The sequence below is a fragment of the Hakea prostrata genome, chromosome 2, assembly GCF_041222555.1.
Source record: "Hakea prostrata isolate BN-2017 chromosome 2, UWA_Hpros_2, whole genome shotgun sequence".
In the NCBI taxonomy this organism is placed as follows: domain Eukaryota; kingdom Viridiplantae; phylum Streptophyta; class Magnoliopsida; order Proteales; family Proteaceae; genus Hakea; species Hakea prostrata.
The window spans coordinates 4,760,585-4,782,760 of record NC_142601.1 but is presented as its reverse complement, the minus strand read 5'-3'; the positions used below and the strand labels follow the sequence as shown (position 1 = coordinate 4,782,760).

General features: G+C 37.5%; 2 protein-coding genes and 2 pseudogenes across 2 annotated transcripts; all 4 read right to left on the bottom strand.

Moving 5' to 3' along the window:
• Positions 1-1,529: 1,529 nt before the first annotated feature.
• Positions 1,530-9,002, bottom strand: LOC149023385 (glutathione S-transferase U19 pseudogene; annotated as a pseudogene).
• Positions 9,003-11,841: 2,839 nt separating this feature from the next.
• On the bottom strand, positions 11,842-12,992 carry LOC149023384 (putative glutathione S-transferase). The gene is made up of 2 exons (XM_089142785.1): positions 12,631-12,992; positions 11,842-12,368 (listed from the first exon to the last, which is right to left on the bottom strand). The coding sequence occupies exons 1-2, from the start codon at positions 12,949-12,951 to the stop codon at positions 12,021-12,023; spliced, it is 669 nt and encodes a 222-aa protein (XP_088998911.1). The 5' UTR covers positions 12,952-12,992; the 3' UTR covers positions 11,842-12,020.
• A 1,851-nt stretch (positions 12,993-14,843) lies between these two features.
• Positions 14,844-17,201, bottom strand: LOC149023383 (glycerol-3-phosphate 2-O-acyltransferase 4 pseudogene; annotated as a pseudogene).
• Positions 17,202-17,552: 351 nt separating this feature from the next.
• LOC149023382 (putative glutathione S-transferase) lies at positions 17,553-18,589 on the bottom strand. Its single transcript, XM_089142784.1, has 2 exons — positions 18,239-18,589; positions 17,553-18,097 (listed from the first exon to the last, which is right to left on the bottom strand). The coding sequence occupies exons 1-2, from the start codon at positions 18,557-18,559 to the stop codon at positions 17,750-17,752; spliced, it is 669 nt and encodes a 222-aa protein (XP_088998910.1). The 5' UTR covers positions 18,560-18,589; the 3' UTR covers positions 17,553-17,749.
• Positions 18,590-22,176: the final 3,587 nt, after the last annotated feature.

Genomic DNA, 22,176 nt, shown 5'->3' with positions numbered 1-22,176 from the left:
GTACCATCAACCTTCTAATCTGAAAAATAAACCTTCCATCACGGATGACCGAACTTCTCAAGTGAAGAAGATGAAGATGAAGATGAGTTATTTAATTATTTTGGCATTTTTCTGATTGAGTTACATTTAGCATTTGAGCCCCACACATGGCACTTGTACATGACTTGACTAATAGACTATTAAATATTTTATTTTTATTTTTTTAACTTTATACTGACGTTTTGTAGGGAAGTGTCTAATTATTTATTTTTTTAAAACTTTACATTGACTAACGTTTTGCAAAATATGTAATATACATATTTGTTTTATATTTGTACATTTTGAACTAACACTTTATAAGGAAAACATCTTGTGCTGTGCATAGCAATGCACATAAATACCAAATAATAGGCTGAAAAAACAAAAAAAATTACAAGCTTATATTGGACTTTTTAAATTTGAAATCATGCTTTAAATTTCAGCTTATTATTTGACATCTATATGCACTGTTGTGCACAACATGCGAGATTTCACCTGGTTCATCAGGTAGTGAACCGGCGAACTTAGGCAAGATTTCATACCTTGCAATCAATTGTCTAGTTATGTCTAATGGTGATGCAAAGTCAACTATTTCGGTTTGACTTTTATGATTCTTTTCTTGTTCAACCACATTACGATCTAAATGATGACGTAAGTGCATAATCAAAAATTATTATCCTAAAGGGTTGACTGATCGAGTTGGTAACGACCAATATCTCTCTTAGTGAAGAAGTTAGAGTTTAGTGGTATATGTAATAGCCTCCACCCCCAATATATATAAAATGATGAATTCCAACTAGTTCCAATAACAATAGCAGAATAGGTGATTCTCTTGAGTCGTCGGGCCAGCCCCAAGACAAATCCACTTCCGTTGCAGATGAACCTAGCAATTCATGGAAGGTTCCAACTTTCTTTATTCACAACAGTAAATCCATCTATGAGTCGCTAGTTATTGTTTCAACAATGATGTTGACAAGATGCAGAAGGAGGACAACAAAACTCTCCTAAAAAACAAGGATGGAGCTTCAATGCTGCATACGGTGAGGATAGAATGGATGGTCAAGGGTGAAATCTTGACCACCCGATTTGCATCATTTTTTTATTTTTTATATATACTTTTTCAACCATACCTACTTGTAACAAAAATATATATACACGAAATGAGTGGTCGAGATTTTGACCTCAACCACTCGGGAGATCGTGGCCATATGCAGCTTGGTATTGTGCATTAAATGTGTCACACTAAAGTTGAACAAAAAAAAAATAGTGAGTCCGTGATGAAATAGAAACAAAAAGAAAATTTTGCAACTAGGTAATCCTTTCAATTTCTGAAATCAAGCCCACCATCCCGAACCAATAGGTGACTAGGCGAAAACTGAGATAAAGGGTTTGCTGCCACTGATCTAATGACATTTAGACCCATTTCGATCATAATACGATAATGATAGCTGTGTTCTTTTTTACTTAAAGATTTACAAGGGAAACTTTATTATCCTAGATTCTCACAATAATCATGTTCCATCTATACCACACATCTTCTTTCTAAGTTGAAGAACAAAATCACAGACCTTGAGTGGATCAGGAAGGGAATTAGCAACACTCTTCTTCTGCATGCACCTCTCACCCCATTCAATCAACTTTGGGAACTCCGCTTCTACGCTAAAATTGAGTAGGGTTTCTATGGCATAAACCCAGCTGTGGAAGGGCACGAAACTCAAATCCGCAAACCCAAAATCGTCACCTCCAAAGTATGGCTTATCGCCGAGTTCTTCTTCCAAGACTTTCAGTGCCTCCATACATTCCTTCTTAGCCTTCTCTTGTTCTTGTCTTTTCGAGCTATATCACTATTACTCTCAGGTTGCTGCCAACCTGCGATTTCGCACGAAGATCAATTAATAATACAAATGAGATGAATGAAAACTCATTAAGAAACAGACCTTGATGCACCTTCTTTGGTTGGACCCTTGTTTCTTTGAGAAAACACAATTGGGGTTATGTGTAGCATGCCAAGGCCTAATAACCACTCCAAAGGAACCAAACCACCCCAGCGCAAGAACCCCCCCCACCCCCCCAAAAAAAAAACCCAAGGGGGGATCGCAAAATCAAAATTCCCTGCCCTAATCGTTTTGGACCGATCATACAAGGGTAAAAACGAATCAAAACAGAGAAGACAATCGCATGATGACGGAGTTCGGCAGAGCCTACTCTCCGGGACTCGAGTGTGAATCCAATCCACTATAGGTTTGGGTGATTACAAACTAAAGAAGAAGAACAGCAAGGAACATATAACCTGTAATACACTCTCTCTGGTTCTCATAAGACCATCGAAGGATCGCCTTGCTCATACGATCAGAAGCCCTATCTTTCCATCATCAACAACCAACTAGAACCATAGGCGGAAGATCGAAGACGAACGCCATGAAAGAAACCTCGAAGCTCAGAACCCGAGCGGAGAGCAAACCAAAATCGAAAACGAGTTGCAAACTCGGCGAACCAAACCCCAGCCCTAATATAATAAGGCTTGAACCATATGAACCAAAAGAAACCGGTTCGGTTCAACACTAATAATACAAGATTACCAGATTACCCCAACATTCTCCCCCTTAATCGATCCCCAAAGAACTAACTATAGTGAATTGGATGCGACCGTCATCGTCCACGTATACCGCACACACAAGACAAAAGAAAACATAGTACAAAACAAATAAAGAATATGCAAAATACCTAGACACACTAACCATGCAACACTAATGACTCCATGCGGATATACCATGCAACACGCACCGGTAGAGAAAACCCTAAACATAACTCATAACTCATAACTCACTCATACAACAATGAAGAGCAAACATGCACACACCGGGCATATATCCCAAACCGAGATAAACAGAATAAGAGTTATAAAAATTTGGGCAGCATCTCCCTAAAGCGCAACAAATGCAAACTTGATAAACAAACAAATAACCACAAGACACACACCACAATCTAAACAAGTAATATACAACTCAAAAAACTTACGAACATATGTACTAAAAGACAACATTACCAATTCCCAACAAATCAAGACAATGTAAAAATTTAGAAAGAGGCAATGACTTAGTACCACGGCTGCAGGATTATGCTCGGACTTACCTTTTCAACTAAAAGTGAACCATCGGTTATTTTATCCCCGAGAAAGAAGTATTTAATATCTATATGTTTGGTTCTATCATGATAAACAGGATTCTTACATAAGAAGATAGCACTCGGTTATCAACAAAGACACGAGGTTTAATCTTCAAAATACCAAGTTCACATAACAAACCATTCAACCATATACTTTCTTTAACACATTCGGATGCAGCAACAAGCTCGGCCTCCGAGTGGACAGAGCAACTATAGGCTGTTGTTGCACCTTCCAACCGATGCAATTACCGGATAACAGAAAGAAATAAGAAGATAATGATTTCGTTATCTATATTACTAGCATAATCGAGTCGGTATATCCTTCAAGAATAAGATCACGGTGTGGACTTGAACACTAGACCTTTATGAACAGTACCTTTCAAATACCTTAAAAGCCACTTAAGAGCAAGCCAATGTTCTTTACCGGGGTTAGACATAAACCTACTCAATACACTAACGGCATGAGCAATATCAGGTCTAGTACATATCATAAGATACATAAGAGAACCTAAAAGACTAGAATAAGGGATCTTTGACATTTCATCTTTTTCAAAATTATTCTTAGGACAATGATCATTTGAGAGTTTAAAATGTGAAGCTAAAGGAACATTTACATGTTTACATCAAGCATGTTAAACTTCTCAAGCACTTTCAATAAATATAACCTCGACCAATGAACATAGTATCCTCCCCCTTATCCCTATGAATCTCAATCCCTAAAATTTTCTTGGCTGTCCCAAGTTCCTTCATCTCAAATTCAGATTTCAGCTTGTTCTTAACATCTTGAATAAGACTAGAATCAACACAAGCAATCAATATATCATCAACATAAAGTATAAGATATAACACAACAGAATCTGAAATGAGAAAATATAGGCACGTCATAAACACTTTTCTTAAACCCTACACTCAACACAAATGAATCAAAACGTTTATTCCATTGCCTAGGAGCCTGTTTAAGTCCATAGAGAGATTTCTTCAACAAGCAAGCTTGTGATTCATCTCCAGCTGCCGAGATGCCTAAAGGTAGTTGCATATATATCCTTTCTTCTAAATTGCCATGAAGAAAGGCGTTTTCACGTCCAATTGCTCTATTGTCATTTTGTTCGAGCAACAAGGGACAACAACAACCTTATAGTCTTATACTTGGCAACCGGAGAGAAAATTTCATCATAATCCACCCCTTCTCTTTGAACAAAACCTTTTGCAACAAGTCCGGCCTTATATCTTTTGGAATTATCAATTCCATCATCTTTGATTTTAAATATCCACTTACAAGGTAATAACCTTTGATCCTTGGGCTTGAACTAATTCCCAAACCTGGTTCTTATTTAATGAATCTAATTCATCATTAATGGCTTGAACCCATAAATCTTTATCTTTGGAACCCAAAGCTTCTTCATAGGAACTAGGTTCTTCTAACCCAATATCGAGACGAAATATCGGTCTCATGTGCAAAGTTGGCTACAAACCTTCTAGGTGGCCTAATCATTCTCCTAACTCTATCCCGGCCAATTGGTAACTACTCGGATCGGGAACTTCTTCCACCTCACCGGTAGAAGACTCGGGGAGAGGGCAATGGCCCACTCTCACTCTCGAAACTACAACCTCGGACTCTTTATTACGGAGCTAGGTTGAGGGAAGTCAAGGGTACTTTTGGTATACTAGAATCAAGAGTCCGAGCGGGACTTAAGAAAACATCGCCGCCCTAAATCAAATTGAGTGAAGTCGTCATTCTTTGATCAAGTGGATTCAAGTTGGTATTGTCAATGGAAAGACAAGGGAACACACTCTCCCTAAAGAGAACATCCCTACTAATAAAGGTCTTAACACCAGGCACAGTCCTATCCCATAGCTTGTATCCTTTCACCCCCTCGGGATAACCTAGAAAGATGCTCTTTTTACTCCTGGGTTCTAATTTTCCAATACTCGATGAGCAAAGGATTCACACCCAAATACCCCGAGGTAACTAAGGCGGGAGGTTTACCCCACCACATTTCCTCGGGGGTTTTAAACCCTAAGGTAACGAGAGGGACTCCTATTGATTAGGTGAGCAATGTTGTAATGTGACTTCACCCCGAAACCCTTAGGTACCCCCCTGGAACTGATGAGCATACATCTAGTCTTGTTTAAAATTGTCCTATTCATTCTTTCAGCAATACCATTTTCTTTGAGGGGTGTATTTATGAGTCCTATGCCTTTGAATCCCTTTATCATTACAAAATCCATTAAACATTTCATTAACAAATTCTAATCCATTGTCGAGTCCTTAATGTTTTGACTTTCCTATCACTCAAGTTTTCTACCAAAGCAACCCAATACTTGAACTTTTCAAAAGTTTCATCCTTGGTCTTCAATAAGAAGATCCACACTTTCCTTGAGTAGTCATCAACAAGGGATAAGAAATAAGAATTTCTACCATAAGACAAGGTCGACGAGGTCCCCACAAATCAGCATGTACATACTCTAATATATCCCAGATAAGTGAGACCCAGCTCCAAAGCTTAACCGGTCTTGCTTACCTAAGACACATGACTCACAAAACTCTAAGTTATCAATGACATCCTTGCCAAACAGGCCTTGTTTACTTAGAGCTTGCATTCCTTTATTGCTTATGTGTCCTAGCCTAGCATGCCACACACTAGTGATATTTGATTCACTTGACGGACAACAAGTATTGGAGATATTATTAAGGAATGTACTACCATCAAAAACATACAAACCAGTCGAGAAATGCCCTTTAAACATACATGAGATCCCTTAGATACGAGAAAGACTACCCCCAGAGATACAAGTTACAAACCCGACCTTGTCAAGGCTACTAATTGAAATCAAGTTTCTCTTTAAGTCAGGTATGTATCTAACATCATGTAATGTAAAAACAGATTTATTGTGATTTAACAATTCAACAGAACCAATACCAACTACATCACATAAATCATCATTACCCATCATAACTTTGGCATTATTCAACTCGGACAAGTGTGTAAACCGGTGTAAGTGTGGACACATGTGATATGTACAACCTGAATCTAAAATCCATCCTTCTTGCCTACTAACCTCGAAATGGTAAGCACCTCACTGATGTCTTCATAGACATTGGCTTGACCATTCTTGGGTCCGAGCATATCGAATGGGTATTCTCCAATTCCTTCATTTTTCTCTTATAAGCAAAGCAGTTTTTCTTAAAATGTCCTACTTTCTTGCAAAGAAGCATCTCTTGAGGTTTGTATCGGACTTGTTGTTCCCATTATTATTCTTATTGTTAGACTCATGGCTTTCAATTACTTTCCCTTTTCCTTTTGGTCTCCCTTGTTTGTAGAGCCCTTGCCCTTTACAAACAGGTTTTCCCCCTTGCCCTTAGTCTTACCGAAGCCAATAGTTCGGACTCCCTATTCTTTAAGGCATCAATCAATTGTTCTAGGGAAATGTTTTGACATGCATATTTGATTGAGTTCTTCACAACAAGGTAATCATTATGTAATGAATTCAATAGGATAATAGACAAGTCCTGATTTTCCAATTTAGTCTTTTCACTGTATTGGCTAAGTCTTGAATAAGCTTCTTAAATATATCTAGGTTCTTGTCAAGGGTAGTTGTAGGGTCCATCTTAAACCCATACAACCTCTCCTTCAAATAAATTTTGTTACCTAGATTCTTCTTCGGTATATCTGCTCAAGCTTGTTCCGGACTTTTATAGGGGTGTTGTCTTCATCATCAAGACACTGATGACCCCATCTCGTGATGTTCGAGCATGCAACCAATTGCATTCTCCATCACTTCATCCTCAAGCTGGATCAATACTTTCAAAGAAAGCATCGGGTCATCAATTGATCTTAGGAGCTTTGTTGAGCCATTAAGGCTCGAACCTTCCTCTTCCAAATCCCAAAGTCCCCAGTGCCATCGAACTTCTCAATGTCTACCCTGGAACTCCCCATAGGAGTATCCAAACTTAGGTAACTAGGGTCCCTCCCTAGTCCTACGCTCTACTAGAGCTGTGGTTATAACACTAACCACCTTTGGGAGGTGTATCCTCCCTGGTAGACTTAAACCCTTTCGGGCTCCACTTTGAACCCGGTCCAAAACACTAATCGGTATATAAGAATCCAATTCACAATCCGATTAATCAATTCTGAAAAATGAAGATTATTCTAACAAAGTGTTAAATAATCAATATTAATTAATCACAAAAAAGAATAATCTCGGTTTATACAAATTATAAAAGCAATGACCTAATAATCAGATGTTAACACCACAGATCAATACATACCAAGTATTAGATCAATACTAACACAGAAAAATTAGACAGCATATAGTATAATGAGAAATTCAAGATTAAATGAGATTAATTAAAGCCAAAATCATATCAGAATCATATACCTATACTCAGATTGTCACCCAACGGTTATAAACGACACAGAGCAAACAAACGGTTATATGACAAAATATAAAGAGATTTATAGAACCGAATCGAGTCATATCACATACCAATCATATGAGATGAGAATCAATTTCATACGTTAATACTTATGACGGAACTTGAATGGAAATTATACAAACAACATCATCATTCATATAACAGAAATGTCAGCAGCGAAAGAAATTAAAGAAAATTTGGAATAACCTGAGACAACCTTAACCGTATAGACAATCTTCACAATTTAGGATTTAATTGTTTTCACAAAACCTAAACGAAGCAGGGACCATGACTGAGATGGCTCTGATACCAATCTGTGATCGCAAAATCAAAATTCCTCATGCCCTAATCGTTTTGGACCGATCATACAAGGGTAAAAACGAATCAAAACAGAGAAGACAATCGCATGATGACGGAGTTCGGCAGAGCCTACTCTCCGGGACTCGAGTGTGAATCCAATCCACTATAGGTTTGGGTGATTACAAACTAAAGAAGAAGAACAGCAAGGAACATATAACCTGTAATACACTGTCTCTGGTTCTCATAAGACCATCGAAGGATCGCCTTGCTCATACGATCAGAAGCCCTATCTTTCCATCATCAACAACCAACTAGAACCATAGGTACAGAAGATCGAAGACGAACGCCATGAAAGAAACCTCAAGAAGCTTCAAGAACCCGTAGCAGAGAGCAAACCAAAATCAGAAAAACGAGTTGCATAACTCGTGCGAACCAAACCCCAGCCCTAATATAATAAGGCTTGAACCATATGAACCAAAAGAAACCGGTTCGGTTCAACACTAATAATACAAGATTACCGACCAAAAAAAGAGGTTTTAAAAAAAAAAAAAAAAAAAAGGGGGGGTTTTTAAAGAAAAATGTGTAATTTTTATACGGAAAAAGATAGGAAAAAAAAAAAAAGATAGAAGTATTGTTGTTGTCATTTGATTTCTGGTTTATTACTATAGAACCAACGATTTATTAACGGTTGGGTTTTTCGGAAACTAACAACCCCAGCTCAACCTTTGACCCAGGATAAAAGATTTCAACTGTTTAAGGTCGATTGAAGTAAGAAATTTACCTTCTGGTCGATGTAGTCAGCCCAGAATCTAGCCTGTGCTCGTTGGTAAGAATCAGAAGGTAATAGTGGAGCTTTGTTATCCTTCCACATCTCGTCAATGTATTGAACAATGATGAGAGATTCAAGATGGGTTTTCCATTATGGATCAAGACGGGAATTAATCTTCTTATGAACTGGGTTCATCTGAAGCAGGAGAGGACTTTTCTCATAGAGGTTCTCTTCTCTATAAACGTATTCCACACCTTTCTCAGCCAAGGCGATTTTGACCCTCGCTCCAAAGAAACTCTGCCAAAAACTCAATAGAACAATTTCTTCAGCCATTGTTACAGAATCTAAAGTGTAGCAGAAGAGAAAGCTCGTTAATTGGAGACTTTGATGATGCTGGTTTATGTTGTGCGTTAATATGAATCCATTAATCTGAAGGCGTATTTATAGTGATATAATTTGATATGAACTAAACCAGTAAGTCGCTAATTGTGTTATTCCTTGTTGTCATTCGATGCGTCATCCATGAACAGAGCTTGTTTTCGTGGTTTGGTCGAATTAGAAGAGTGATGCCCAAGAATGCTAGACCGATAAGCTCTTCATAATGAATCCTTAGATTTTTTTTATTTTTTTTTTTGGGTTGAACTTCAATGTTGCCCATTAAGTGTGCTGCCGACGGTTGAGATCAAATCTCGACCGAGATTTCGATCTCGACCGTCTCTTTCGGTTTTCAACAGCTTAGAAATGGACAGTCGATATCAAAATCTCTGTCAAGATTTGATCCCAAGTCTGCAGTATATGCTGCGTACTTAGTGTGCAACATTCAAGTTTAAAGTCATGTTTTTATTGTATTCATTTCTGACATGATTTATTTTCATTTATTTCTCCACAGACACGCATCCAAGCTCATTGTCTCTCCCTCACTGGGTCTTGGTGGAATGTCCAACCCAGTTTTATGGTTGATGTTTCCTTATTGTCATTCAAGTCCTTTTAGCTTTTAACTGTTTTATTTAAAGAAGTGCTTTATAATTCTTGATCAAAAACAAAAAATATATACTTTTAAAACTCTCATTTAAAGAAATAAGTATCCTCTCTACAGAGCCCCTTTGTACGTCCAATGCGTTCAATTACTAGATGGACGAGATGTCAACAGATTTAATCTTTTTTTTCTTTTTTTTTGGTATAAAACTCGATTAAGAAGGAGACAAGGAAACTGGATGAGGAACAGGTTCCTTCAACCAGATAGTAGAATTAGGCCAATCTAACGCCGTCTCAAGCATCAGGGCTTCCTGGGCTAAGGAATGAGCTACAGAGTTAGGATTCCTTGAAATAAAAGAGAAAATACATGAGATTGAATCTTAACAATCATATTTAAACACAACTTTGAAATGAAACATAAGTTATGATTCAAATTTGACTGATACGATTATATCCATCCACATGTTGTCCTTTCAATGTTATACAAACTAGACGCACAAAGGGTCTAGATGGAGAGAATCTGGATTCCACCTAAAGATACTTCCTTCATCATTTTCCTTATTTTGACAAAATGTGTATCCTCATTATTAAATGGTTATCAGAACTTTTTTTAAAGGAAAAATCTCAATGCCACCCCCTAAGTTGTCTCCTAATACTAATGCTAATATTAACGTCACTCCCTGAGTTATTCAGTTTAATTATTAGATAGACCTCATATAATAAACACCGTCAATCCGAATTAGTTTTTACTTATCTATTTTCAATATTACTGCATATTCTAAGTTTAAAAACATTATTCATGGTGCATATCTTCTAAACTTTGTGAAGATTTATGGTTATGAGAGGATGTAGTCACAAACTGTAGAGGGAGATGAAAAAAATAACCAAACATGAGTTTCTTGATCAAACTTATTTTTATCCTTTTGAAATATTTAACTTTGCTTACATCAACACTTAAGCATGATTTCCTAATGGCACTAGTGTCTTTGGAGAAGTCAGGGAGTGGAATTAATTTTAAAGGGTAACCTAATGGTGACATTGAAAATTTCCTTCATTCTTTATTGAAGTACGCACAAGTCCACCATAATACTACAATTTAATATCTAATGTATCTGTTTTCCTTTTTTTGTCATAAAAAGAATGTTGCTTCAACTTAAGTTAATGTGAGTATACCATCAAGGCTATGTCCACTTACAAGATTACGTTCAATTCTCCCTCAAAGGATTTTGTAGGCTAGTGCAATGCCATTGTGATGCTTGTAGTGTCTAACATTAAATGATGTCATATGAATTTTTTTAAAATTCAACCACTCAAAACATGATTCGATTTCTTGAAATTTGTATAGATCCCTTCTAATGCGTAGAGTTAATACTACAAAGGAATAAGGGAAACACCAATGAAGCCCATGGCATCACCACCGAAGTATGACTTCCCTTCAAACTCTCGATTTATATAAATTACAATTTTTATAATTAGGGGCTATTACATATATTATTATGGACAGTGAAATTCTAACATCTTCACTTAGAGATATCAGGTAAACCAACCCTTTGGTGGTATGTATGATAAAATTTTGATCATATACTTTCTTGTTTTGTACTCCATGGGGTCATCATTTAGATCGAAACATGATAGGACAAAAAATAGAATCAAGAAAATCAAACAAAAAAAAGTTGATTTGAATCACCATCAGACATATCTAAACAACCGATCAGATGGTAAGAAAAGTGAAACTCATAAAATTTGCCAACTCATGGTTGCTTGATAGGTAAGACATTCACCTCTTAGTGAAGAGGTCATAAGTTTGACTCTTACTGATGGTATATGTAATATCTACATCCTCTATTTATAAAACTCCTATTGTACCAGGAAAGAAAAAAAAAAGACCTATAAAACTTTGAGTCTATAGCAAAGGCAACCATGAAACTCATAAAATGTTTTTCAAATTTTATCATTTTAATGATATTTATCCGGTTGATCTGAGAATAAGATTCATAAAAACACATCGATTCATACATCTCGATTGAAAAAGAACATATGGAAATAGAAAGAATCATAATCAATGAGTGAATGAGGAATGGATTAAAGTTTGACATTGAAATTATTTTATTAACCATGCATGATTACAATAACATGTGGGAAGAACCACACATGATTTGGGTAAATGACATTTCATGAGTTCTTGCTGTTCTTGCTATTCTAGCTAGTTCTTACTCTAATCCCAAGAGCTGGAATCCTCCATTCGTTGGAATAGAAGATTATATTCCAATCATACCCATTTACTACATTCTAACATGAAGAAACAAGAATCTAAAAATTTACGAGGAAAACTTTATTTGAAATCCTAGACTTTCATGCACAACAATTGGGTTCTGTCTAAGCCACACCAATCTTCTTTCTGAGTTGAAGAGCAAAATCATAGACCTTGTGTGGATCAGGAAGGGAATTAGCCACACTCTTCTTCTGCATGCACCTCTTGCCCCATTCAATCAACTTTGGGAACTCTGCCTCGGCGCTGAAATTGACTAGCGTTCCGAGGGCATAAAACCAGCTATAGAAGGGCACGAGACATAAATCCACAAACCCAAAATTGTCACCCCCAAGGTATGGCTTGTCACCAAGTTCTTTTTCCAAGATTTTAAATGCTTCTATAAATTCCTTCTTAGCTTTCTCTTGTTCTTCTCCTTTTGAGCCCCTCACTATTCCCATCATGCCGCTGACTACCTGCAATTTCACACAGAGATCGAATAAGAAACAAATGAGATGAATGAAAACTAAATAAGAAACGATTCTTGTCCCACCTTTTGGGTTGGACCTCAGCTCAACTTTTGATAGCATGAGGTCCAGAATTCCGCCTTATGTTTAAATTATATATAACAACTACTTCCAAGGTATGGTCAATACGATCGATTGAATAAAAAAACTAAGGGAAATAATAAATTAAAAGATCCTAACTCTTAAGGTCCATTGAGGTAAAGAAATTTACCTTCTGGTCGATATAGTTAGCCCAGAATCTGGCCTGTGCCCTGTCGTAGGCATCACAAGGCAGTAGTGGAGCTTTGTCGTCCTTCCATGTCTCATCAATGTATTGAACAATGACGAGTGACTCACAAATGGGTTTTCCATTGTGGATCAAAACAGGGATCATCTTATGAACTGGGTTCACCTGCAGCAGAAGAGGACTTTTACCTTCGAGTAGGTTCTCCTCCTTGTATTGATATTCCACACCTTTTTCAGCCAATGCGATACTGACGCTCATTCCAAAGGGGCTGAACCAACCACTCAAGAGAAGCACCTCGTCTGCCATTGTTCCTAAACCTGATAATCAAGTAAGGTTTGTGTTACTGTTGTGATAGTAGAGGTAGTAGCTGCAAGGATGTATTTATATACAGCGATTTGCTGATCTGAAATTCCAATTAATCAACCCAAGTTCTTAGATTAAGTTTACTTAATTTCGATCTGAAGTACCTCATTTTTTGAATTGACGTGTGCTGTTACGTTTTCTCATTACTAAATAATGAATTCTTCAACGCAGTCACAGTCTCACAGACCAACAGCATTGCTTGGAACCCAAGTTCGTTAGATTTATGAGACTGGCAGCCCATTCGATAAATCATCTAATCTTTTAATAGTTTCTAGTGTATTCTTATGAGTTGCACATGGGTTGAACGATAATTCTGATTAAAAAATGATGGGATTAGATGTAAATATAAAATTTTAAGTTTTTTAAATTACAAATTATACCCCGTAAATCAGGGAACTCATTCGCTCCAATTGAATTCGAGGTGTATGAGAGGGAAGATTTGATGTTGTGTGTTTCTCGAACGGGTTGAATCTTCTTGGGTAATAGCAGTGTTGGGTTCAATCATCATCATCATCAGCGGATGGAGAACGATTCGAAGACGGGTTGGAGCATGGATTGTTGCCTTGTGGCGTTGATTACCTCAGGTTTGTCCAGAGGGCGTGATAGCGACGGTGAAGTTGGAGGAGGGGAGGTTGGCGCAAGAGACTAGTGAGTACGATCATCACCTTCGAATAGAAAACCCTTGTTGTATTTCTGATCAACCAGCACCATGCTCCTAGACATCAACACGGATTCCAGCATCTTACGCCTCCAGGTGATTTCCAGCCCTCGAGCAAACCAACACGAAGATCCGATCTTGCCATTCGAAACCACTTACGTCTGAAACTTGGCTGAAGGACATGGTCGAAGAGTATTCAACCGAATGAGTTCCCTGATTTGTATAATTTGTAAATTCAAAAACTTTAAAAATACGTTTAGTAAGATAAGAATTTTATATTTAAATTTAACCACATCACTTTTGAATCTATCACTTATCACTTTTGAATCTGACATTCAAGCCAAAATGGATTACGTGGCAAAAATCTGACAGTTGACAGTTGGTGGCAGCAGCTACCGCAAATTAATTCGACTGGGCTTGCAGCGTGCTGTCCACATGGGTATTCAGTGTGTTCAAATCATATCTGATTCCAAAGAAGCTATCTTGATGATTCGGAGAACTCATCGTTCCCCTTGGTTCGCTGCAGAACTCATTCATGAGATCAGTTCCTTGCAGCGATAGTTCACGAAAGTGTGTGTTCATGCATCATGTCCGGGAGTTAAACTATGGTGCGGATTTTTTGGCTATCCTCCTTCTTGAGGTGTCGTTGATCCATTTTGATCTAGGGGGAATTGATCCATTTTGATCGGGAATACCTTCTGCCCTCACGAATATTGTTCGTGATGATGCAGAGGGAAAGATTTTGAATGTAATTTTTATGCATTATTTTTCTAATATTATCAGCTACCTATTCCAAAAAAAGAAAAAAAAAAAAAAAAACCCCACTTTAGTGTGGGTATCTCATTTTAGCTACCTAAATTATACGTTAATACAAATTACTTAATCTTTCTTTATGATCTATCGGCAAACTTTTTTATCTTTTTGCTAACTGGTCTATTGGCAATTTGAGTTGTCAAGATATTCAATTACCAATGTCTTATTAAACACATATTGCATTGTACCTCATTTAGTAAGTTTCTTTTTTGCATCAATGCTCATTCTCTATTATGCCTATTTAAAAGAAATGAGTAAAAAAACTCATTATTGGTCAAGAATGAAAAATGATTTGGCGACTTCTATTAAGAATAAATTATGAAATAAAAAATAAGTTTAGTAAATCAAAATGAAAAATTGTACACTAAAAACCCAAAACTCCCCCAAGCAGCTTATGAACAGGGTTGGCCACTTCAATGGCGGATTCAGCTCCACCCCCTGCATGTCATCTCCAGAGGAAGCCAATCATTAAACTTGACCTCATAGACAGGCCTTGGGTTCATGAAGAAGAAATAAGGGTCCTAGAACTTCATTCCTTGCATGGTCGAGTAGCTGAGAGACTATCCATCTAAGAAATTAATTTGAATTTCAAACCACCAAGTCTCCTTCTCCAACAGAGCTGAGAAGCATGTGGTGTCGTAGCTCTGTCCCGAGTCAAAGCTACCGTTTGAATCGGTGATTGGAGTCGCTGGATTCGACCCAGATTGTAAGGGACACAGGAGATCTTGAGTCCCAGAGTGATTACTATGATGATTAGGTCCAAACCCATCTGGTGGTTGCAGACGAATAATGACCCTTTGGCTCCTCTGCTCGGCGGCGGCGGCATGGTTTTGATTGCCAGTTTGATGCCCAGTAAGGCGTAAGTGTACAGTGTACTTCACGATTCGTTCTGGGAGTGGAAGATTGATGTAAACACAAAGCAAAGAGAGAAGATCCCATCGAAAGCCAGAGGAAGGTGAGTAGTGCATTTTCTAGGGTTGGACACTGGAATTACTACTACTCTGTTTTAATTGGTCATGGAGGCTCCAGAGATACTCTGTTTCATTTTTCAGAAAAGAAACAGGACAGAAAGATTTTCGCCAGTAAAATTGGATACGAACCTTGCAAAGGAACATGCATGAAGGTATGGTCAGATTCGAAATATCCCAAACCAAGATGAGGCAATTCATCGTCGGAGAATTTCTTCAAGAGAGCCAACTTTTTCAATTCTCTGACCAACATCATCAGGCTTCTTCACGAATCCAGTGGATCTGGCAGTTTTACGATTCACTTTGATCTTTGTTCCAAGCACTTTATCTCCTCCAAGGATATCCTTCACGAACCATTCGTCACCGCTGGGCGGACCCCCCTTTAACAACACCCCCTTTTTCTCCCGCCCCACCCCCCCCGGGGGGGGGGGGCGGGGGCCCCCCCCCCCCCCCCCCCTAAATTATTTTATTAAATTAAATAATAGACCACATATATTTTTGTGGGGCCCACACATATTTGAAAGAAAAAAAAATTTATTGATAATGATTTTTTTTTTGGGACAAAATATAGGTAAAATTAAAGCAACAATATAAAAATATATATACACATGACTTTAACCTTAAAAAGTTAGATGCAAACCAAAAATTTCTTTAATAAGAGATGTAAACAAAAAAAAAATTTTAGATAAGAAATGCAAATCAATGGTAGTTAGTTACCTACTAACTATAGACATTTTATTCACAATACAAAATCAAATAACAAAAATTTCAGAAGAAATAAAGAAACATAGAATATAAAATCAAATAAAAAGAATAACAAAAAAAGAAAAGAGAAAAAGAGAAACAATAAATAAATTGAGAAAGAGACCTAATTGTAGAGTAGATTTTTTTTCCAAATTTTCTTGGGGTCGGGGTTTCAAAATGAGATCAACTCGCTCAAATCTCGAGTCATGGTTCATAAATTAAGTTGAACGGATTTCCCTCCCATAAATCTCGATTACATTTTTCAATAATTACAAATTCACATTTTTGTGTAAAAGTGATCTGATTTCATGAATCTAGGGTTCCCAACCAAACGTAAATCTCCATTTGTGAATCCAGAGATTTGAAATCTCTGGATTCACGTAACCAAACAGGCCCTTAAGCCACGCTTATAGAAAAGGAAGAGAATAAATAGGAAAAAAAGAGGATAGAGGGGAGGGGATATAGGAGAATAAATAGGCATTCAAGAGTTAGTTTTTAATTAGAAATAACATTTTGATTTTTTTGAATACCTCATAAGATTTTTTTTCCAAAAATTTCCTTTAACCCACGTTTATAGAAACAGAAAAGAATAAATAGGAAGAAAAGATGAGAGAGAAGAGAGGGGAGAGTAAATAGGGATTGATGAATTAGTTTTTTATTAGGAATAACATTTATACCCATCATTTTACCTTTAAAAATTATTTACAATATTGGGGTGAGGGCCAAATAGTGACATTTCACATGTTAGAAGAGAAAAAATCGGAAAAATTAAAGGAATTAAGGGAATATGCATAAAATTTAAAAAATGTGGGGGCCATGGCCCCTCCGGCCCCTTCATAGGTCCGCCCCTGCATGAAGCTGCAACGATTTCTTGAACCAACCCACTTCCATGAGAGCTTCGATATTGATGTGTATCTCAAGATTTGGGTCGAGTAGTCGAGAGATTATCCATCTCACCAGCTTTGAAGACCACGACGGAAATTGAAAATCGACAAATCTTCTGGCTCCATAGACTCAAAAAGCTATTCATCTTGCACTTCAGAAACTTGAAAGAATGGGTGATAGAGAGTAATGCAATGCTAGAGCTTTTGAAGGGAGCAGTTGGTTCTCAATAAAGTATGATTAGGGTTTGAGGGGAGAAAGGGAAGAAAATACATGGTTCTAAAAAAAATGTGTATTGACTATTTTATCATCATCATAACTTCAAAATTTTAAGTAAACCTATGTAAAAGTGAGGAGAATGAAATTCTCACTCATAATCCATAATACAAAAAAAATCTATTATGACTTTTGGAGATTTTTTTTATTATTTTAAATAAAATAGAACTAGATGCCAAACAATTAAAATAATGTAAGTTTATTATAATTGATAATGATAATTGATATAAAAAAAGAGCCTAAATACCATTGTGTTCCATTTGCAAAATACAAAATCTATTACATTCTATATTGCAGATAGAAGTTCATGACTCCACCCTCGCAAAGAAACAAGAATGTAAAAAGTTATTAAGGAAACTTTATTTAAAATCCTAGACTAGCTACAATAATCTGGTTGTATCTAAGCGACACCAATCTTCTTTCTAAGTTGAAGAGCGAAATCATAAAGCTTGAGTGGATCAGGAAGGGAATTAGCCACACTCTTCTTCTGCATGCACCTCTTGCCCCATTCAATCAATTTTGGGCGCCCCACTTCTGTGCTGAAATTGGCTAAGGTTTCCAAGGCATAAATCCAGTTGTAGAAGGGCACAAAACTTAAATCCACGAACCCAAAATCGTCACCACCAAAGTATGGCTTATCGGTAAGTTCTTCCTCCAAGACTTTCAATCCCTCTATAAATTCCTTCTTAGCCTTCTCTTGTTCTTCTCCTTTTGAGCTCCGCAATATAGTCATCATGTTGCTTGCCACCTGCAAATTTCGCATACAGACTGATTAACCATACAAATGAAATGAATGAAAACTAATTAAGAAGCAAACCCAGCTCAACCTTTGACTCGGGATAAATTAGAAGATTTTGACTCTTAAGGTCGATTGAAGTAAGAAAATTACCTTTTGTTCGATGTAGTCAGCCCAGAATTTGGTCTGTGCTCTTTGGTAGGCATCAGAAGGCAGTAGTGGAGCTTTGTCGTCCTTCCATGTCTCATCAATATATTGAACAATGACATGCGACTCACAAATGGGTTTTCCATTATGGATCAAGACAGGGACCCTCTTATGAATTGGGTTCATCTGCAGCAGAAGAGGACTTTTACCTTCAAGTAGCTCCTCCTCCTTGTATTGATATTCCACACCTTTTTCAGCCAAGGCAATACTGACCCTCATTCCAAAGGGGCTGGCCCAAAAACTCAAGAGACACACCTCGTCTGCCATTGTAACTAAACGTAATGATCAAGTAAGGTTTGTGTTTGTGGTAGTAGTAGAAGTAGCAGGTGCTAGGGCGTATTTATATGCAGCGATTTGCTGATCTGAAATTCCAAATAATCAACCAAGTTTTTAGATTAAGTCATCAACTGCGGCATACTTTGAATACTGACGTGGGCTGTTACGTTTTCTCTTCTATAAGATTATTAAATAATGAATTCTTCTATACAGACCAAAAGCTTTGCGTGGAACCCAAGTTCCTGATTTATGACCCTAGCGGCCCAATTCGAATCACCTAATCTTTTAACAGTTTTTAGAGTATTTTTACAGGTTACACGTTTAGTGGGGGTAATCTCTGACCAAAAAAGAAGCTGAACAAAACTACAAGTTGTAGTTTTCAGAAGGAATAATCGTACTTTTCGATCAGAAGGGTTCTCAGAGTGACCTCGACATCTTTTGCTTAGTAGCTAAGATGACTTGATTACGGTTTCAATTTGCAAAGCTAGTGGTGGAGGATTGACCGAAACAGAGATAATTCTTCTCTAGTTGGGTATTTCGATTTCTTTTGCACAGGTCAAGAGTTCTGCTCATTATAGGCTACCATCGCCATGGGGTTGGATCTTGATCAACTGTGACAGTTCTCACCAAGGACATATTGGAGGGAATGGTGCCATGGCTCGGAATTGCAAAGGTGGTTTTATCTTTGCTTGTTCTCGTGGCTTTGCTAATGTGGTTGTTTTTCATGCTAAGATGCTTGCAATTCGGTGTGGCTTGCAATTTACACGACAATACTGCTGTAATAAGGTTTTAGTGCATTCAAACTCCCAAGTAGCAATTAGGACTTTACTGGGTACTTACCGCCCACATTGTTGAGGATATTCTTCATGTCATTCCCAGGTTGACACTGAGAGGGGGGTGAATCAGTGTCTTCTAAATTTCTCTTTGATGTGACGCTTCTTTAAATTCAAGACAATGTTGGTCAAGATAATCATGTAATTATCAATTACACAAGTGCACATCCACCACACACCACAATGTAGCTGAGTCTACCAGACAATGCACCACCACTCTTCTTCTTCAACGTTTTCACCAAAATATGCATCCAAGCTTATTCTCCATACCCATATTGCTTCTTGGATTCTCCTCCACATTTTTCTTAGTCTCCACAAGCCAAAAACACCAAAAACCCACTTTTGTTTCGCTCAAATTCGAGCTTTTAAAGAGAATGAACGTTGATGCACAGGAACCATTGAATTTCATCTTCTAGATGAGTCCCAAAAAGAATCTAATCCCACAGCCGTTGGATATCCACTTTAAAAAGGCGGGTGAGATCTGGGCCGTCAGATCCTTTAAGTGATGTAAGATTAGAGTACCCTTTAACAGATTATTTCAAATGGAATTTTTTCTAATCTTACCTTTAAGCTACGATACACAGGATTATGTTGATCATTATGCTTTGCAATGCACCATATCATGCTCCTGACCAACCAAAAGGCGCGCCACGGAATCTTTTATGTCTTGGGCACTTGAAACCAAGCGCATCAATCTTGACCCTCAAAATTGGATCTTCATCCACGTCCTTCTAATGACCATTAGATTGTATCATTCAATCTTTCAAAATTACACTTTCCTCCTTGAAATGCAAAATTTATTTCACAAAGACCCCCAAACTCTTAAAAATTATTTTGAAACCCCTGAGAGTAGATTACATCACAGTAGCTAAATTTGATATTTCTTCTACAATGCCCAGATTTGCTTTCATATCGCACACTCTCACGAGAAACCTCATAACTCCCTTGTTTGATATCGAAATCACAATCCGAAAATTGAATTGGAAAGAAGACTTCATGAACTACGTTTCTTCAGTTTAAGTCGAACCCAGAAAAAAACTGGATGACTACTCAAAAATTCATCCAATGTGACCCTTGTGCAGTGACCTGTGAAATCCACTATTCTAAGTAATCTTCGCTTCACCCAAAACATTTAAATCTTCTCAAAAACACTCAAAACTGTTGTAATAGTGTTAATCACGCTCTAGAATATATAACAAATGCCCAAAGTCTTCTATGGGAGCTTCACTTCAGTATATATTGTATTTTAGTTGCCAACAATGACAACATATGCAATCTCAACCAATGGAACAACACTTCACTTGAGATCTTTGTTTCAGAAGTGTATTTTGGTGAATGGAGTTAGGGAGACTAATAGGTGCGCGGATTATTTAGCCGGATTGGCAACGGCGGACCAAGAAATTCTGTTGGATCCTCTCTCTTTGCCTGCTCAGCTCTCTCAATATGTTGTAAAAGAGCGGCAGGCTCATAAGTTCTTTAGAACCTAATCTTGTTTTATTGTATGTATTCTATTTATTCCTATTAATATAAAGTCTCCTTTTCTCCAAAAAAAACAAAACTACAAGTTGTACGCCTACAAAATTACAAGTTGCACATTGTTAAGATTTTATCCAAGATTATGTTAACTTATAAGTTAAACGATCATATTGTCCTCATTAGAGTATAATGACATAACTACTGCCTTTAAAATCTCCCATTAGGTGGCGGGTGACCCATCTTTTACCTATACCTTGTCGAAAATTGGCCACCTTCATTGGAAATCACCACACCTTTGCCAAAATCTCACCCATCTTTTGCCTATACCTTGTCAAAAATTGGCCGCCTTCATTGGAAACCACCACACTTTTGCCAAAATCTCACCTCTCTCTCTCTCTCTCTCTCTCTCTCTCTCTCTCTCTCTCTCTCTCTCTCTCTCTCTCTCTCTCTCTCTCTCTCTCTCTCTCTCTCTTTGCATAGCTCCTATGTTTTGCTGAATTTTCATTATTGTCTTCTCTGATTTATCTCTTTGCAACAAGAAATTCCACATAGGAATCATATTGCCACAGTAAAGCTTTCGAATAGAATTGATTGAAGGCAACATTGCCTAGTTGGAAGATAAGTATGGACCTTGAGGACGATACCCCATGTCCTACTGAAGCCACTCAAAGATGGCCTCAGGTGAACTGCTTGAGCTCTGCATTTCTATAAATGCTGAAATGTCTTGATAACAATAATATTTAGAAGTTCTTCGATTGATTGGAGATCAAAAGTAGGAGAATGAATACAACGATCATGTCAGAAGTCAAAAATAGAAATTGAAAATAGATTTGGGATAGAATCTTTGTTCTCTTTTGGTAGGGTGCGCGATGGGGAGGACTATTGTTGCAGGATGGGTTGAATTGTCCGCGGCCGCTGATAAGGCACAATCTATCATATAGTTTCCTCTTCCTTTTTTTTTTTTTTTTTTTTTTTTTTTTGGGGGGGGGGGGGGGATAGAACAAAGGTAGAGCAGTATAATCATCTTCAATATCTTCCATGGATTTCGATCTTGAAGCTCTGATGCGTAATAGGCAACTTAGAGTGAACCGAGAGGGGGGGATTGATTTTGAAGTCATGGGCACCACAAGTGGAGGTGTTGACTTGAGAATCGATGGGTGTATTCAATATTCTAAGATTTGAGATCTGAGAGAGATTTACCAGCAAGGGATAGCGGGTAGACAGATTTTTCAGCATGGGTGTAGTGGTTTCCAACGAATGTGGGCAGTTTCCGACAAAGAAATGTGGGCAGAGAGATTT

Coding starts and splice junctions, on each gene's coding strand:
- LOC149023382 (XM_089142784.1), bottom strand. CDS start 18,559: ATGGCAGACGAGGTGTGTCTCTTGAGTTTTTGGGCCAGCCCCTTTGGA. Junction 18,098..18,238: donor CTGACTACATCGAACAAAAG/GTAATTTTCTTA, acceptor CGAAATTTGCAG/GTGGCAAGCAACATGATGAC.
- LOC149023384 (XM_089142785.1), bottom strand. CDS start 12,951: ATGGCAGACGAGGTGCTTCTCTTGAGTGGTTGGTTCAGCCCCTTTGGA. Junction 12,369..12,630: donor CTAACTATATCGACCAGAAG/GTAAATTTCTTT, acceptor GTGAAATTGCAG/GTAGTCAGCGGCATGATGGG.